We start from the raw sequence: 20,396 nt of genomic DNA, 5'->3' as shown, positions 1-20,396 counted from the left end.
TTTCCTCTAGCTGTCCTTACCCATCTTAATGGATAATCTCTTATGCATATCTGGCATAACATTGAACAGAATGCTAAGTGTTGAGATGAAGACTTCCATGATACCTGGGCGGACAGCCCTTTCAGAATATTTCTGCAAGAAAATATATACAGTACATATTCTCCCTATTATAAAAAGTAAATGAAATGCAATTCAGAAATGCAAATCAGTATGGACCTAGCAGACCTGTAACTCTATGCTGCATAATATAATATATTGTAGTTAAAAACTCTTTTCCTAAAATAACTTATTTTGTTAATAACACTTGAGATGTCAAATATTGTATAATAAAGTTAACTTGTAAAGGCGCCTCATTGTTATTAATTTAATAAAAATCAGAAGCAGAGGACATTGCAACTTTGCCTCTGTTGACTAAACTTTGCTACAATTTCTTGTCTATGATCTATAGATACAACTATTTTCTTTTTCTTTCTTTCTTTTGCTTTCCTGTACATTTATATGACTTATTTGATGTTTGATGCTAAGGACATAGCGAAAATAATTACCATGACCATGGGAATGCAAAGAGAATCAGATATCCTTAGAAGAAATTCCGAAAATCTTTTCAATATATCAATATTGTCTGAATTTGGAGCTGTAAAAGTGTTCTTCTGAGCCAGAGGATCCTTTTGGTATTGCACAGCTAAACTAAAAAGTTATAAAACCTATTAGATACAACCTATACTACATAATGTTTCTATATTTTCTCTTAACCCAGTATCATATTTAGACATGGTGAGATCCTAAGTTACGGAAAACCATAAAGGCTTTATTGGGCAGGGGTAATAGAGAAAGATGAATAAGAACACAAGATAGGGTGAGGAAAGATCTTCTATGAACAGGTGTGAATGCATGCAGCAACAAATAACTTAAATATTAATCAATTAATGAGATTCATAAGAGCAATATAGGAGACTTAATTCATTAACACTTTCATGTATAAAATTATAATGAAACTGTAACACATTCTAAAAATTCTGAAATTTTGAGGGGCCCCTTCAGACTATGAAGAAATTATGATGTAGCTTTCTAATCTTCAGTATGCTGAAATCTAGCTCTGCTTAATCCTAAAGAACCTGATTCTAATGTAACTGGAACACAGGATTTGGTTTTTGTGTATGTGTGTGCCTGTTTCATTTTTGGGAATGAAAAAGTTAACTGCATTGTCATATATTAATCAACTTACCACTTTAAAATATTTAATTATATAGTATGAGACAAGGTCAGATCCAATTAGATATATTCCGCTGAAATGTCAATAGAATTTTACTCATAAAATTACTTTTTCATGCAAACACTAACTTTGCTAAGACTTAGAACTATACATAGACATAGCTCTATTCACTTTCTCTGCAACAGAAATCAGGAGGTATGACCCTTTTTCTATTTTGAAGATGTGGACAGAATTTAAACTGTTAATCCAGAATATTGGTATATGTCAGTATATGTCAGCATAATATGAACTAAGCTGGACTTCCAGGAAGAAAGGCAGGGTACAAACATAGCAGGACAAATAAATGAATAAGACTTCATTCATACCTGGCAAGATTAAGGATAGCTAAATAAAATAAGCTTCATTTCTTGGTATTACTTAACAACACAAATAAATCCAATCATATTATCAGGTTGTTCATTTTTTTTAAACAACTTCTTGATATATCAACTAAATCAGAGGTCCCCAACCTTTTGAGTACCAGGGACCAGTTCCGTGGAGAAAAGTTTTTTTGCGGACCGGAGGGTGCATCGTTTTGTGTGCTACCGGTATCCCACAGATGGGGCTTTCTTTGTTTGTGTGGACCGGTTGCTGGCATGCCACGGACCGGTACCGGTCCACGGACCGGGGGTTGGGAACCCCTGAACTAAATATACTGTATGTGCATAAAATAGGAATTCTAACTGAAACCCCTTAAATCATTTTATTAATTGATTGATTTTATTAAATTTATTGACCTCTCATCTTGCCACAAAGTAACTCTTGTGGTAATTCTCTTACCCATCTCAATCAAAGCAGTACCTAGCCAATTTTCAGAAGTTAGTACTTGGATGATAGACTCCAGGGAGTACCACAGCTATAAAGAGGATTGGGAAGATCTAAACAAAAATCCCAGAAGTCACTGTTGCTAACAAAACCACATGCATATATCAAAGAACAAATTTGACTGAGGGTCATGTTCAGATATAAACTTGAGCTCAGTATTTTTCTGCTATAAATTCATATAAATATGAATTGTATATTAAATGTTATATTTGTATATTTAGTATATCTGTTTCCAATGGATTTTTCTAAACACTTCTAGCATCAATAAAGTTAAGCAACATCCTTTCTTACCTACAAGCATTTCTGAAACTTTCTAAGGCACTCTGCAAGAATTGTGCCTGTTGTGAAATTGCTCTGTTCTTACATCTCCCCCCTTGATGATCCTGTGATATTGAAAGAGGAAAAATCAGTAAGAATATTTTATGCTGCCAGAGCCCAATATTTAGATTAATAATTACTTTAATTAAAATAATAGTGTGCAAATATGGTCCAAAGTACATTTAACAGAGGCAAATAATTGTCTTTAAAAGAAAGGAGGACTCAATCTTCAATATAGGGGGATAGGAGCACTTTCAGCAAATGTTCTGTTAGATTAAAAGAAAAATAACAGTTTGTATTTATCATATATATTACACATTACTGATCTTAAATCAGAACAAAAAAAGAGCTGTGAGGGACTAACCATTAGCCTCTTATTAAAAGGTGCCAGTGGGAGATCATTACATCGCATTAATATAGTTTCAATCAATTTCTGTAGTTGCCCATATTGTATAGGTGGAAAGCTCACGTGATCCTTTCTGTGCTGAGAAAAACAGGAAAATGTTAAGGAAAGATAATAGTATAAATGAGAGTCAATGTGACTATCGTGATAAAAGAACAAGTCAATTATGAATAGAGAGAGGATATTTACTTACCTGTTTTCTACTAAAATCACACCAATCATTTCTCTTATCCAAATGAACATTTTGGCATGCATGTTATAGAATATCCAGATACTAATAAACTAATGCTTAAAGAATTTTACCAGTAAGGGACAAATTGGCAGAAAGTTATAAAAGATGCAGTGGTAAGGGAACTATTTATATGTTCCAGGTAATAAATTAAATTAAATTAAATAATTAAATTAAATACTTTTCATTTACCTCAAAATTGCAGTCACAGCTTTCACCGCTTCAGATGCTACTTCAATAACAGGGCATTTCACAGCTTCCATTAGAACACTAACAGCATCTTTAAATGTAGCAATATTTGTAAATAATTTAATTTCTTCTGGTTGCCTGAAATTAAATAAAATATTCAAAATTTTTACCCAACAGAAAAATTTATATAACAGTATATATCACTTTGAACTTCAGCAGAACAGAAATTAAAAGCTAACACCCTAACATTTTCATAAAGTACAATATGGTATTTTCAAATTCAAGTTCAACGCAGGCTATTTCAACAGAACCAGAAATTCTCCAAACTCAAAACACTTTCAATATGGATTGTAACTCTTTTTTAAGAACTGCCCATTTGGACTCAAGCTATTTCAAACTGAAATATACAAATGCCCAATCTAAAATTATTATACACAATTACTTAGATTTTATGGTTTATTTATGAAATGTATAAACCACTTCAGTCTTGAAGGACTCTAAACAGTGATTATATTAAATTAAAAATTAGTAATCTACCCATAAAACCTATGTATATATACTAAATATACCAATATTAAGGTTCTTCACGGAAACCCATTGAAAAAATAAATTTGTAACTACAAAATATAAACATTCTATATATTGACAAATAAAAAGCTAGAAGAATTTCATACAATATGCAAGATTCCCCATCATCCCCCCTAAAATATTATATAAATTATTTAAAAAATAAGGGAAAACAGTTTTTTAGATTTCAGATTCATAGAAAACTGGCAGAAACACTATAATATTAAATCATGATTATATATACATATTTTCCCCTGAAATATTTATCCTTCAGATATAACTTTGATGAACGCTGCTTCCTCTGCTCTAATTTTCCAAACTAAAACCAGATGGAAATTGATATCTCTTACTTTTTCAAAATTTCAGTAAAAAGTAGAAGTCCTTGTTTTTGCAATTCTATATTATTAAGATGCAAAGTTTCTTTCAAGCTCTTTACAAGAGGTTCTATGCCTAGGATAAAGAAGATATTAAAAGATTGGTGAAGATAGTTTATATGCATAGAAAATACTGCCTAACATAACAGCAGTTTTATCCTATATGAAGAGTGATTATTTACCATAAACAGTGTGGCATTTGGAAAAGAAAAGCTGTTCCTCAGTAAGGAGCAATAGGCAGCAATAAACTGACCAGATGAGACTTTCACTCATGCAGAAGAGACACTCAAATAGAAATTCTGCAAGCAAAAAAAAAATATTATCAAATGAACCAATAAAACTAAGAGATTGGATTGGCCAACAAGGCAGAGTACATCATACCATTTGCGCCCTTCTGACAAGCAAAGTCAACAAGGAAGCCAAATTTATTTAACAACCATATTACTAATTTAACAACTCCAATAATTCACTTGACAACTGTGGCAAGAAAGATCATAAATGGGGAAAAACTCACTTAACAAATATCTCACTTAGCAACAGAAACTTTAGGCTCAATTAAGGTCATAAGTCAAGGACTACCTGTGTATATTTCAAATGTTGACACACCATATATTTTTCTAATAGCATTACAGTGTTGTCAGATTTATATTTCATCTCTTTTTAAATGATCCCTTGCATGGAATTTGTTTTTTCACAACTGCCATAACCTTAAACATTTTTATTGTACAGTCCACTATGAGCTCAACATTATAGCCAATCTGCAGGTATCTGAAATTAGATATTAACCTTTATACTATCCTTAAGATTTCATTCATTAATAGTGATGCAGCAAACGTTCTTTGAAATATAGCTTTGAAATCAAATACCATGGCATTCCAGAACATCAGTCAAATAGAATGTCTTGTTACCTGGAATATCTGCATAGATAAAAGCAGGAGCATATTTAGTTGGGGAATGCACCAATACAGCAGCCAAACACTGTGTACTTGCTATCTGTAATATCTCATCTCTTGACAATAGCAACTGCAGAAAACATCAGAATTTGTATTAGAGGATCATTTTTATACTAATTACCATGAGTTCATTAGGAAATACATTTATTGCATAGGAACAATATTTAACTATTTAAAAAAAATGTTTGGAGTTTATGGTAATTTTATTTCAAGGCTGAACAATGCAATATTATTAAAAGTTCACTAAACTTATAAACAAGCTAATTACAGGAAGTGCATTGACATAATTCCCTGCGTTAAAAAATACTACATACAATATGAAAACAAAATTTCTATCACTCTTCTCATTATATTTAAAGTTAATAGACACACTACAGGTAAACATAATACAGAAGCTATTAATTTCTTTTCCAGCACAAAATATTAATTTAATTATTCCTATATAAAGTATAGAAACCTAAATAAAAGCAGACCGAAGTAGAACACTGGGTGGATTATTTCAGAAAGTGGGCTGCCTTTTATTGTATTAGATCTCATCTGAGATAGTCATGTCCTAGTTTCCGGTGTTTAAATTATTGGGTGTCTTGGCATCGAGTTGCTGTTAGAAAATGCTAAATCAAATGTATGAATAAAGTGGCCAACTGTGTATTATTAAAACTTGGCTGGATAAAATGTGGATGTAGCCCCACCTGAAGTTGATTTAGTTGGATATCTGGTCTTGCATCAGCTGCTACATCAATATTAGGGAAGAGGAGTTGCTGTGATTGTGCTTAAGACTCTCATGGTGATGCAGAGCATTGTTTTGGAAATGAAGTATTGCAAATATTCTTATGTAACACTGAGATACTTTATCAAGCTTAGGCTGCTGCTAGTGTACTGATCACCCAGTTGCCCAGTAGTGACCCTCCAGAAGTTCCTTAATCTCATCTGGGGCTGGTGTTTAGATTCCAGAAGTTGTAAGTCTTCAGAAATTAATCTTAATGCCTTGGAAAGGGGAATGTATGACTTCGTGACCTTTATTATGACTGCAACCTCAATTCACATGGTAGGACACCCATTTGATTTGATCTTTATTTTTGAAAAAATGAGATGTGTTGTGAAGATGGAGGATTTGTCAATTTGTTCTGGTCAGATCACTTCCTCGTTAAACTGAGGACATGCAGCACTGGATGAATTAGAACCACCAATCCCTAATACCAATGGACCCAAGTTTCCAGAAGGTTTGGCAGGCAATTATATCTCTTCTCTCATTGGTCTGGTATACAGGGATGGCCAAGGAGTCAGATGAGGTTGTTCCAGCAAGATCTCTGTACAATTGCCAGTCATAAGCAGTTCCTTGATTTCCTTTAAAAAAAGTCCAGCTTAAGATGCTGTTATCACCTTTAAAGTTGTATACATTAGGTAGTACCCTATCATAAAATAATCTGCCCATCCAACTGATACTCCCTCCTCATTTTGAGATATATGGAATGTGGACAAGGCATTAGGCCTTCTCAGTAATACTTCCCACTTTATGAAACTCTTTCCCCTCCACTGGAAAGGCATTTTAGTGCTCCTAGCTTTTGATAAACATTATTCCATTGTGTTTTTGGCACAAGATGAACAAAGGTGCAATGATACAAACTTTTCTTCAGTTGGAATTTTATTGTATTAGTTATTTGTTTTAACTGTGATTTTAATTGTTTCTAACAGGAATGAAGTAGCCTAAAAGTGATATAAAATCAATGAACAAAAATAGATTTGTTATTAATCTTGACAATTACATTTATAATATTGACAAATTTATGTTGCTTTCATCAACTTATATTAGTGTTAAGTACATTTTTATAAAGTTACCTTCTTGAGAATTAAAGGTAATAGACTGTCTCCTTCAAATAACTCAGGACTTGCAGAATTTGCTCCTTTTCCTGTAAAACTCATAATAACCAAAACAAAATTATCATATTTCAGCAGTTGCTTTAATAAACCTGCGGAAGAGAAGAAAGAAAATGGACAATAGGAAAGTGTACAATATTGAACTATGTCAACATTAGATTCCATAATATATTTGTACATTCATATAATTATCATTATATGATAAGAACTATTATTATTCACTCGGGTTCATGACGGAAACATCTAAATTACTTCTGGGTTGAAAGGATTAGCTAGTGACATGACTGTTGCCCAAGGAAAGCCCAGTTGGGGGTTCCTTTTATGTCCCCATTAATGTGCCAACCCAAGTGGTACACATCCGTCTACTTGCTATTACACACTTTCAAATCGCTTGGGTCTCAAATACAGGATTGCTAATTGTGCCCCTGGCTATTACTATTTCCTTTGAAATAATATGCTTGAGATACCCCAGCAAATTCATAGCTGAATTGAGATTTAAAAAACTATTTCTCTTTCACAATTCACATTTTTAACCATTATGCTACTTTACTTATGCCATTGATTCTTAACCTATAGGTTTTAACCAAAAATGGATCACCGTGTGTTTTAGTATGAATTATCATGGCCCTGTTGATAAGCATGGAGGTACACAGTATGATGAATCAAAATGAACTGTTTTGACTATACTAAATAGTTTCAATGAAAAGTAAGGATTGAGTTTGATCTTAAATGAATAGGCAAGCTGTCCTGTTCCAGGTTATTGCTATGAGCAGCAGTGAACGATGCATCAGTTTTTAGATTTTATTAACTTAGATGTAAATCATTTAGCATACAGATATAAGACAAAGGGTAAAAGTGTAGGAATATGTTTGCAGCAGAACAGCTAGAGAGCCTCTATGCTGTAAAAAACTCTATGTTGCAAAACTTAATCTGTTGTGCTGGCCAAGGAGAAAATGCAAGGCCTGTCAGCTATTATATCTGAATGCCGTGGGCCACTGGAATTCTCAGGAATCTGTCAAAAGCCAGTAACCAATCCACAAGACAGAAGACATAAAGAGCTACAAACTCAAGTCAGAAAGTAGGATAGTGTTTTCAAGAAAGAGGCAGGTCAACAGGATGGTCCTACATATAAGTACCTCTGACCTTGATTGATTTGCAGATTTTACATTCTTTCCTCCAAGCAATTGCATCAATTGCTGCTGATATAAAACTAACACTAATTAATATGGAAGCATTCATATTTTTCCAGGAATGTTTTTCCACAAAGAAAGCAAAATATATTTTAATAAAACAGATTTGCTTTTCAATGAAACAAATTTAACTTGGAATCAATATTTTTTTTAATGTGCACTGCTGGTGTACTAGCAATATTAGGTGTATGTATTTGTGATAAGAGTAAAAGAATTTAATCTATTAATAAAAGTTTTTTAGTGCCTTCTTGCATTGTTTCTAAGAAGGCATCAGATGAGTTGGTTATTGCGATGAAAAAGATAATTCAGGATGTGATTTGAAAAAACTGAGGTCTCTTAATAACAGCATTTTAGTCAGATGTGTCCAGATATTGACTTCAAATAAACACATTTGTTTTTAAAGACATGTAATTGCCTTCAGAAAAAAACAGCAATGTATGGTACAGCATTACACAATGATATCAAAACATCTTTGTATGAAAATCATCTCTTGGATTCACCATTGTTAAGTTTTTCATGGATATTGAAACTAGACTATACTTCTGATACATTTGCAGAACTTATTAAGTTGAATACTTCAATGCCAGGTCATGACTAGGCAGTGGTTAAGCTAACACAGAAGTTGATACTTTTCAAAGAAAACCTAAAATTGTGGAAGAGGAAAATAGAAGAAAACTAGATTTCTACTTTGACCTTAAACATGCTTCTGGAGATAAAAATGTATATTAATGTTAAAAATTTGTCACTGAACTATATCTTCACTATATCTTATCTTGTGACAAAATACAACTGGGTGTGCAATCTATTTGACATTAATATTAAAGATCTGGCTGATGATATTTCAAGCATATCTGGCCTGTAGGTTTAGCAAATCCAAACTGAGACACTGTGTTTTAGAAAGCAAACAAAATAATTCAGTGCATTTTAGAACAAAATAAAAAACATTTTAAAAACATACCTGGGTAATAAAGTTCTACCAAAATAAGACAATATTTATAGCTCAAAGTTGAACTGTTGGGTCTTTGGTTGTTTCTGAGATTGGTTGTTTTTTTGCAGATGTTTCATTACAAACTAGGTAACAACAATGCTAGTAGGGAGTGGGATTTTATATACTCATTTTATATACTAGTAGCTTCGCCTGTCAGTGTTGGTGGGAGTGATCTTGGTGATTCCTTTATTGAGCTATTATTAACTGTTTGTTTGTCTGAATTGATAGATGGGAGTTTTGTTTGCTTGATTGATCTAATGTTAACTGTGATGTTAATCTTTGCTCATCTTGATGTTGATTCTTCGTGAGGAGGTGCTTTGTTCTTTTTGTTTCCTTTTTGACTTTTTGGTCTCTTTTGAATGGTATGCAGATGTTATTTATCTTTATGCAGGGCTTTTTTTCTCATAGAACGCCCAGAATGGAGTTCCGGCACCTTTTTTGGATGGAACCTTGTAGGGTAGGCAAGGCAGATTGTATGACATGTGTGACTTCCGGTACCTTTTTTTTTTAAAGAAAAAAAGCACTGTCTTTATGTGCCTATTGATGACTGATTTTTCTTAAGATTTAGCCATAGTTTCAACTGGCAAACTGAGTATTCTACCAAGTCAAGTACAAACATATTAGAGAATTCTTGGAAGCCTGGCACTCAGATTGGCCATCAACAGACATCTAGACAGCAGCGGTTCTCAACCTATGGGTTGCTACCCCATTTGGGGTCGATCGACCATTTCACAGGGGTCGCCAAGCAAGGCTGTCCGCCATTTTTTCCCCTTTTCTGGCGGGTGCCTTACCTCCCTTGGGCTAGGCCAGCTGGTGGTCGGCCTGCTCCATCTCTGCTGCTTGCCAGCTACGCCTCGGCCGGCGCAGGGGGCGGCACCACACATGCGCTGCGCTCCCGGGCAGGGAAAGTCCTCGACTTACGACCGGTTTAGTCCTCGACCTATGACCGGTTTAGTCCTTGACTTACGACCGGTTGGGGGTCGCGGCATTAAAAAGGTTGAGAACCATTTACAAGAAGCTCATTTTCCTAAGCTTACAAATGCTCAACGAGATGAGATTAATGGCTTAATTACTTCTGAGGAAATTATTATGGCAATTAAACAATTAAAGGTTGGTAAAGCACCTGGTGCAGATGGATTGGCAGCAATTTATTACAAAACATTATCTGAAGAGATGATAGAACCATTAAAGGAACTTTTTAATAGTATATTATTGGGTGCAGAGGTACCTCCATCTTGGAAAAGGGCTTTTATATCGTTGATTCCAAAAGAAGATCAAGATCTTACTCAACCTAAAAATTATAGATCTATATCTCTTTTGAATATAGATTATAATTTTTTTTCTAAAATATTGGCAAATAGATTAATGTTTGTATTGAAGCAAGTGATTCATACTAATCAATCTGGTTTTATAACTGGAAGATATATGAAAAATAATGTTAGACAAATTGTTAACTTAACTGAATATTTGGATAAAAATAACCAGATTCCTGCAGCTTTAATTTTTTTAGATGCTGAAAAAGCTTTTGATCAGTTAAATCGGCAATTTTTGTTAAGAGTGATAGAGGAAATGAATTTTGGGGATAAATTTCTGCAAGCCCATTTATCAACAACAATCGGCTCAGATTATAATTAATGGAGGACTAACAGAGGCCTTTCAAATTGGAAAAGGTACAAGACAGGGATGTCCGTTATCTCGTTTGTTGTGTTAATAAAAATTCGTGAGTCAACTACAATAAAGGGAATAATGATAAATAAGAAGGATTATAAGTTGAGAGCTTTTGCTGATGACTTGGTTGTTACTTCATCACAACCGATTCATTCGGTTTTAGACTTGCTTACCATAGAAGAATGGTCGTTTAAAGTTGCTAATTTAGCAGAAATGGCCAAAATTTCTGCCTATTTGAAGGATCATTCACGAGAAAAATACATCTCGGTGTGGAGAAGATGGATAAATTTTGTACAGAATAAATATGGGATTAGAAAGTATCATTTAGTTTTTGAGTAATTTATAGTTTAAATTGGGAGTTGTTTGTATCTGAGTTAAAGTATTTTAGGGATTTGGTTATTGGTATAGTTGGATAAGCTTAGTTAGAATTTGTTTGCTTATTTTTAACCCTGTAATCAGCTCTGGGAAGTGAGGGGGGGAGAGTTGGGATGGGGGGGAGGGAGGGTTATTGTATTGTAATAATTTGTATAAAACTTTTCAATAAAAAATAAAGGTTGAGAACCACTGATCTAGAGTCTCTTGTCTTAGCTAGTCAATTTAATATTTATTCTCTGCAGCTAACAATACAATGCTTCATAATAGTGTTATTTAAAAATATATTTTCATCTGGGAAATTAAAATCAAGCTGCTTTCTGTGAAAGTTATTGTAGCTTTTTGTCATATGCCTGAACTTAATCTGGATGCGCGTAACACTAGCCCAGTTTTTTCAAGGAAAATTCCTTATCTCCAGTTCAGATGATACTTGATATGTGCTCAATATTCAAAAAAACAAAATCCTTATGAAGGAATTTTATTATGCTTAAGTTTGATATTAGTAATATTGATATTAGTAGTGATATTTTGTAACCATTATACACACACTCACACACACACACACACCTATATATCTTTTTTTATATGCAAGCAGTTTTGTAAGTACTTTATATTGGGAAATTAGTTATATAAAAGCAAATGTTTCATGCTATAGGTACAGGTGATTGCTTACATGAAAAGAGCACGATAAGGGGAGGGGGGAAAAGAAGTTACGGATGGAGCCTGGGTTGCTGTGTATGAGTCATCATCTAGGAATTATATTTTTGTGCTATCTTATGCCTGGTACCAAGACCTGATCTCTTTATTCTGAAACGGTATAAAAGGTGGAAGACATCTTTCCTGGTAGTTGCCTTCATCTCTCTACCAGCCATGAAGAGAGATGGGGTCACCCAACTCTATTTTGATCAAAATAAAAGTTGTTTGCTTGCTGAAACCTCGGCTCAGGAGTTTCTTTGGCTCTTTTAAATTCCTGAGTAATGCTGGAACAATTGTAAGGCTAAGTGGAAAACCTTACACTTACATTGACAATTTATGCTGTATTTTAAAAACATTTTCCATTTTTTCCAAACATTCAGCATTCTCCAAAATAGGATTGTTGTTGTACATAAAAATTATCCTTAACAATTATGAAAAATCCTTCTTGTAACCTTCTAACTCTTACCCACAGAGTTAAGTTGCAGTTCCATGGTCTGAGCATTCTTCAAAGTGGTCAGAACAAGGCTATTAAGTTTATCTGTGAAATGAACAGACAACTGCTCTGCAGCACTGGGGACAGTATACAGTTTGCCATAAAGATAACACACAGCAGCTTTTATCCTCTCGCTGGGGTACATCAAGCCTGCAGCTAGATGCTCAATCAGGTTACATGTTAAAGAAAGTAGAAAAGCAGGTGTAATGAGAAAACAGAAGTATTGTTAGAAAAGTTCAGAAAAAAAATAATCATTGAAACCAAGTTCTGAAAAGTCACATGATTTCACACATTGTGCAAATCTTTAATCTCAAGAAAGAACCCTGGTTCTCTTTCAACAATTATTTGGCAAAGGATAGGAGATCTTCAAGATGAGAATCTAAAACTTTTGCTTTCAACAAAGTAACTTAGAAAATATTATACTAATAATACAGACAGTGTGAAATACAGCTGAATCTACAGGCAGACAATGAATCTTCTTGGGAAATATTGATCCAAAAGAAACTGAGCCTCTATGGTTTCTCCAGTGATTCAGTCTTAACTTTAGAATCAGATCAAGCTAGAGTAATACTAAGGCAAAGTTCTTATTGCAACAGCAAATAACCAAATGTTAGTATTTAAACCAGCCTATTTATATCATATCACAGTTCCTCAATTTAGGACAGCCTTATCTTTAGCTCAGTTTAATATGCTTCCCACAGCTGGAAGGGAAATATAGGAAAATCCGATATGAAACCCAATTCTGCCCTTTCATATGGATATGAGAAAAACCACAGCCAATGTTTTAATTTATCCCACTTCTACAGGGACATTCACCACCAGTTGATTACCAAGTTATCAAGAGCAAATTATCTTGCTAATAGTTTTTCAGAGGTTGAAATTTGTTTTAATTCTCTTTTTTGCTGCTAAAATTATTCTGTGGGATATCAAGAAAAAAATATTTTTATTATTCATTGAGTTCATAATATAATCACTGTATAGTTGAAATTCACCTGTAATACTTACTATGTTCCATCACTAAAGTATCAGCAAACAATGGAATAACATCTGCCAACTTTCCAAGAAGAATAAATACAGGCAAACTATTTCTTGTTGTTGCTATCTTGCATAACTATTGGAGTTGGGGGAAGCAAATCAAACAATTTAGAAGACTAGCTACAGTATGGAAATCATTGCAATTTGCTTCTTTCTCTTTAATCAACTATTTTCCTTTGCTGCCATTCTTCTAAAGGGCTACTTGATACACACAAAATCATTCTCCATGCAATTCTTTTGATCAGAATACAAAGACATATTGAGTCAACAAGCATTTCACAGATACATTCCCACAATCCTAAGTAAGCTTTTAAACTCATTTAACCCTAAACCAGGGGTCTCCAAATTTGGCAACTTTAAGATTTGTGCAAGCTAGCTGGACAATTCTGGGAGTTGAAGTCCCAAGTTGCCAAGTTTGGAGACCCCTGCCCTAGATCATCCCTCTTAAGACAAATTGAGGAAAGTTCTGCTTGCAAATGACAAAAAAAGTTACAAATTTGTGGTCACGTGATCCTGGGATGCAGCAGGTTCCAGAAGACACAAACTCCTAAGTGGTGTCAGCTACAAGCTACATAAATGACATTTATATATATTTCCATCCATAAATAAATGCAGCAATAGGGATAGTTCTGGAGGCCCCTAGGGTGACAAATTTTATGTGAACTGCAAATCTGCTTCCCAATCCAATTCAAGGTGTTGGTCATTACCTTTAAAACCCTGTATGGCATGGGTCCAGAATATCTGAGGAACTGTTCTGCCCCAATGAAATTGGCCTACCCCATTTATTCTGGCAAAAGGGGCCTACTGTGGACCCCATTAGCCAAGGAATTTTGTGCCACGACCCCCACGCATTGGAACATCTTGCTGCGAGAGGAGAGATCCAGCCCCACTCTTCTGGTCTTCAGGAAGAGCTTCAAAACCTGGCTATGTTGGTTGGTGTGGGGATCTGAAGGAGAAACTGTAGGTGGAGATGGCTGGTGCAGTGCAGTGACAGAGAAGACATCACCAATTCCCTGCTCCAAATCTATGGTCTTTTAATCCTTAATCTTTTTTAATTTTAATCTGTTTTTGTATTTATAATTATTTTTAATATCTGTATGTTTTATTACATTGTAAGCGCCCAGATTTGCTCAAACCATGAGATGGATGCATATAAATTCAATACATAAATAAACAGGTTACTATCACAATGCCATTGGTGTCATTGATCTTCCATTCATCCTTCATAAAAATCAATATTTTTATAAACTAGAAAAATCACTTATTTTTCAACTTACTTCAGTTACTGAAAATCACATTACTCCAAAATGGAAGATACAAACCTCTTTCTGACATTCATCCAATAGATAATGTAGATACCTCTCCAATTTCAGCTCTACTACCAACTGTACTAATACTGTTCACAGCAAGAAAAAAAATACTCAGTTTATTCACTATATTTGACACATATACCACAATCAGTTTTGATCAATTTTACACTGAACAATTTTTATTGTAGTTTTTCCAGAAAATAATTATATATATATTAAAGTAAATGTGAATAATAATATCTCATATACATAATGATAGGGATTGTATATAGAGCATGACTTTCAGAATTCTTAACCACTTTACCAGCAATGGCTGAGAGGGACAATTTTGGGGGGATGTAATGCATCTCTGTAATCTGTTTTTGTTTCTATTCTTCCCTCACATCTGTGTGCATCAGTGCCCTAGGAAGAACAGAGCATCTGCATACATTCCAATCTCTGTTACATGACCAGAAATAAGAATAGGGGCTTATATACAAATTTATTAGCCACTGCCCAATTGCGTCTCCCACAGGGATGCAGTGTAGGATTTTTTTTAGCAAGTTTTTCTCCATAGCCCACAACATTATGTTGCTCATTTTTAACTCAATTTTTTGTTTTGCTGGTTTCTCCTTGTATATTAGATTTGGTCCAGTTCTATTCAATTTTCTACAGACCTCAAAAGAAATATGGCAAGCTCACAACTGACCTCCTTGATGTATAAATGTAACAATCACATTTCAGTAGATAAAGATTTTGTATGTATCCTTTTACATATCATTCAGGAAAAGCTAGCAGTGTTTTAGGCTATGTATGTTATAGAAAACAAGACTGGGCTATTTTCAGACATCCAAGTATACCTACCCATAAAAGCATTAGACAGGGTTGTATTCTAGCCCCAATGCTTTTTAAACTCTATATTAACAATATTCCAGGATTCTTGTATGCTCCAGATACTCACATGCCAACGATCCTTGATAAATATATTAATATTCTTTTATAAACTGACAATATGATTCCAATAGTGCATTCTCAAATAGGCCTGAGAAGATTTTTGGAAAGCTAAATACCTATAGTACTAGGTATTATAAATTATAAATTATTCTACAAATGAGGAATTTCAAAATAAGATACTTTCATAAAACATGATTTATTGAGAATACTCCTTAGAAATGTCTTTATATAATTTAAGCTGAATGTTGTGTTGAAAAACAAAATATAATCCAAATCTAAACCTCAAAAGAAATTTACTGGCATTTGCATAGCATCTCCTCATACAACACTAAACATTAATTGCTCTTCCTACCATCACACAGACAATAAAGTAATTCAAGCTCCCCATTTTATATATACCGTACCTTCAATAAGTAAATCCAGGATACTGCTGTCTTCTACAATTTGTAAGATCCCTATAGAAGTATATAGAGTGAGAATCATCTTTTGGAAAAATAATGATCTGCAATCTTCACTGCACTTACTAATGAGGAAACATACATATATAATCGTGATGCTATTGTTTTCAGGTAAGCAGCTTTATGCAGAATATAGAAAAGGAGCAAGAAATAGTAAATCAATATATATACTACACACACACACACACACACACAAAGGGAAAGGTAGCTAAATTTAATTTGCATCGTATCAATCTAATTTACTATCTCTCTCCGTATCTTTTAATCCATGAAAACCACTTCAGCTTCTGTCATAGCCATACACTAATAAACATAGCCTTTTTTTAAAAAAAAACAACTTGTCAACATCTCACTTTTTAGGAACTTATAAATTGTAAATTGTCATTTACAATCATTTATTACTTTCTTTCTGTTCTTTGGTACTTTAATTTTCAGATCCATTCTCGTCATTGCATCATGTAATTTATCTAATCTTTGCTGTAAGTAATTCACATTCTCAACTATCATGTTATCTTCATGTTGCTATATATTCTGTCTCCATAAACACATTGAAGAACCACAGCCATTTGTCCAAAATGGTACAGGGTTTCCTGCCTGAGCAGGGGGTTGGACTTGATGACCTCCAAGGTCCCTTCCAACTTTATTACTACTATTACTACTACTACTACTACCACTACTACTACTATTATTATTTTTATTATTATTATTATATTGTTATTATTATTACTCATTGCTCAGTGTTAAACAACCATTCATCAGGAATTCCATGTATTTTCATGCATGATTACTTCCATCTTATATCACTTTTATCTCATTCAACAAGCAGGCTTCACATTCCATAAATCAAGACTATTCACTTTATGTTACACTTTCTCTGAATCAGCACATTTACAATTAGCTTTCTTTCCTACATTTATATATTTTTCAGTAACCTGCTAAAGAACAAAGTCTTGCTGAATACCCTAATATAATGTTTAGAAAGGGATGAATGAAGAATAAAGGAAATTAGAGGCCTGTTAGCTTGGATGTTCTTGAACAGAAGATATGAGAATCCTTAGATCCAATTCACCATTTTTCAACATTCTAAAGATTATCACATATGATTTAACACTAGATTCAGGAAACATCTTGCATTGTTTTTTATAGAACTGTAACCTACTAATTATAATATGTGGGAGAGGTATCCTTTTTTAAGTCAAATGTTAACACACTTCGTATGTTCAAAATATTGAATAATACCACAACAGAAGTAAATATATTGATTGTGGATTACTAAAAGTAAATACATATAAATGTAGGATATATTTAGTTCATTCTAAGGATTCAAATGATTTAACATAAATTTAAAATATTTATAATGTTCCTAAAAATTAAGCCTGCATTATTAATAGCACTTAATTTTATATACTGCTTCACAATGTTTTATAGCCCTCTCTAAGCAGTTTACAGAGTCAGCATATTGCTCCCAACAATGAGTCCTCATTTTACCAACCTGGGAAGGGCACATGGCTGAGTCAACCTTGAGCCGGTGGAAATCGAACTCTGGCAGTTGTAGAATTAGCTTACAATACTACATTTTAACCACTGTGCCACCACAGCTCTTAATTAATACAATCTCCTCAAAGGCCACATCCTTTATTCTTATTCTTTTCGTTGTGGTATTTTTCATTGAAGAAGAAAAAAAACTAATTATCAAATATCAAATCAACTATTTAATATGTCTATTTTGGCCAAAAAACCCATCTTAGTCATTCTGATTCACAAAATAAATTGTGCTGAAAAAAATTAAAATATTCTTGCAGAAGAACATGTTGAATGTGTTTGATGTTCTCTTACCAAACAAAGTTGCTATAAAATAAGCACATATTCTTTCATTCTGAACGAACAAGGGGATAACTTTTGTTGCATGCTGAGTCAGAACATCTCGGAGACAAGATACCACATGCTTCTTGCGTATTAGCTAAATGTTAGCAAGGGAAAATTACAAAAATTGTTAAGAGGAAACATAAGAACACCTTAATTCTCCTGTAAGCCTGTATTCATACTTTTTCAGCCCAAAACTGTTAATTTCCTTTGAAAGGATCAAAGAAGTGAAAACTTCAGAATTTCCCCCCTATCTTCTGCCTTACTTATCCATTTTGTATGGAACACATCATATCATAACAATCAATCGTATAATCTAGTAATTTCAATTGAAAAGATTTTATATACTTTAGATGGCCATTTGATAAAGGATGTCCTAAACTTCTCTCACAAGGCCTAAGGCTAAAATGAAGGCAAAGTCATGGGGACATGGCAGAAAAAAAATATTGTCAAGTCAAATTTGTGCCATGATAGTTTTAACTGGGGAAAGTCTCAATGAATGTCATAAAAAGCAAAAATAAAGTTACATTTGAAAACGAGTAGTCTTAACCTAAGAGTGTATAAGGAACCCATTTCCTTGAATACTAAATTTACATTAAACTCAAAAAAAATAAAGACTAAATCAAGAATTACAGTAGTACAGTTTGATAAACCAGTATATAAAAGAACATACAGTAAAACAATTCCCTTCCTCATGTCATGAATGTGTGTGTGTGTGTGTGTGTGTATTTCTGTCACTGAAAATAGTGACTTTTGACCATTTTCATTTTTATGACTATAGCAGCATCCCCATGATCACATGATCAAAACTCAGACACTTGGCATCTGGTTTATATTTATGACAATTGCAGTCTCCTGAGGTCATATGATCATCTTTTGCAACCTTCTATAATATATTAATTGCTCTAATAACATTATTTATAAACAATTTATTTATTAACTGTTTATTATTTATTAAATTTTGTTTACTATTTGTATTAAACACAGTAGCAGATTCAGGCAAGTTTATTAAGGAACAGAGAGCATACAAACCTAAAGCTGGATCACATATAATGCAAAATATAACACATTTTCACATTTAATGCAAGAAATAAATCCCAAGGAAAATAGCAGTACTTAAGTAAACATGATTAGGACTGTGCTGTAAAATATATCTGGGTATATTTGAGAATAATTTGGCCTTTTTTATTTCTCATACAGAAAACTATATTATCATTACCTGCTATTTCTCCCTGAGCTAGAACTCAGAAATCAACAACCCATGGAGGCAGAATAATTTCCATATGCCAGGACCTGTCAGGGTTATGTTAATATTACAATGTTCTCTCTCTCATCCCATTTAAAAAGAAACATTTTATAGCCAAGAGTTAGTAGAGCGAGCAAGTAAACAGTTACAAATGCTGATTTTATGTAAGCATTTTCTTTTTAGTTTATAATGTTGCTATTCCAAAGACAATGTATTTGTTCTCTAACGGACTTCATAACTAAAAAAACACGTCCGACTAAAAAAAAATGACCATTCAAACACACACACACACACACACACACACACACACACACACGTCCCATTGCTTCTTTATGAAGCTGATTCTTTGAACTTAGAACAGGAAGAATTGTGAACTGACGCGGAACAATGAAGAGCGAGAACACGAAGAGGAAAATGGGGAATGTGATTCAGTCTCAAAGCCAGTACGCTGGCGCACATACCGAGACCCGGTCCTCCTTCAGCGTCTCAATGGCGCAGGCCAAGCACAGCGGCGAAGGCAAAAACTCCAGCAGCCAGTGAAGGTCGTGCCGCGAGTGGAACCGCTCGCAGACTAAAGGCTCTGAGGCGAAGCCTGCCATCTCGCCGCCTCACATGCTCTTCCATACACAGTGGCAACTGAAGACAAGAGGGTACAAATTTGGCGGGATAGTTTAACGCAAGCGCGTTGCAAAATCACCATCAGTTGCTATGGTGATCCCGATGACAGTGCCCGAAGGGCAAGCGGACGGGGGGAATCGTGCTTTCAGCACTAGCTCTTTATTAAGGTGGCTGTTTCTCCATTAGTAGGTTAGCCTGGTGTTTGATTTGGTTTGTGGTGATTTCTTAGATGTTAAGGGTCTTCTCCCTGTACAAAATGATACTATTATCCATCAATCCTTGAATCTGTAAAAAAAATGCAGCATGCGTTATGAAATTTGCTGTCATATTGTGAATCCTTCTAGTGCTTCTGTTTCAAGTCACAACAGTCATACCTGATTTCAAGATGAGAGATAATAAAACCTAAATACACATTGAGGATGCTTTTGACCTGGGTTAGACTAGGCAGGACAAGATGAAGGTAACATCATGGGGACCATAGCAGAAAAAATGGTAACAGAGCATATTTGTATTTATGGTACAAAGACACAACAGGACTATA

General features: G+C 34.0%; 1 protein-coding gene across 10 annotated transcripts in view; it reads right to left on the bottom strand.

The window, feature by feature from the left end:
• The window catches only part of MEI1 (meiotic double-stranded break formation protein 1), a 48,435-nt gene extending 28,039 nt beyond the window's left edge, over positions 1–20,396 (bottom strand). For 6 of the 10 annotated variants that reach the window (XR_005555799.1, XM_039335588.1, XM_039335587.1 and 3 more), the window contains exons 1-12: positions 19,699–20,396; positions 17,965–18,088; positions 12,366–16,125; positions 6,947–7,077; positions 5,066–5,180; positions 4,340–4,456; positions 4,134–4,233; positions 3,220–3,354; positions 2,760–2,874; positions 2,369–2,460; positions 546–687; positions 21–132 (exon numbers count right to left, since the gene is read on the bottom strand). Coding sequence is in view for 9 of the 10 variants with exons in the window: in XM_039335588.1 (XP_039191522.1) it covers positions 21–132; positions 546–687; positions 2,369–2,460; positions 2,760–2,874; positions 3,220–3,354; positions 4,134–4,233; positions 4,340–4,456; positions 5,066–5,180; positions 6,947–7,077; positions 12,366–12,537 (1,231 nt within the window). In the remaining variant the exon portion in view is untranslated. The remainder of the gene's footprint in view (positions 1–20; positions 133–545; positions 688–2,368; positions 2,461–2,759; positions 2,875–3,219; positions 3,355–4,133; positions 4,234–4,339; positions 4,457–5,065; positions 5,181–6,946; positions 7,078–12,365; positions 16,126–17,964; positions 18,089–19,698) is intronic. The other 4 variants (XM_039335585.1, XM_039335583.1, XM_039335584.1 and 1 more) reach the window with 4 other exon arrangements.

Source organism: Crotalus tigris, unplaced genomic scaffold, assembly GCF_016545835.1.
Source record: "Crotalus tigris isolate CLP2741 ecotype Arizona unplaced genomic scaffold, ASM1654583v1 scf7180000017644.4837335, whole genome shotgun sequence".
Lineage (NCBI taxonomy): Eukaryota > Metazoa > Chordata > Lepidosauria > Squamata > Viperidae > Crotalus > Crotalus tigris.
This window is presented reverse-complemented; position numbering and strand designations above follow the sequence as displayed.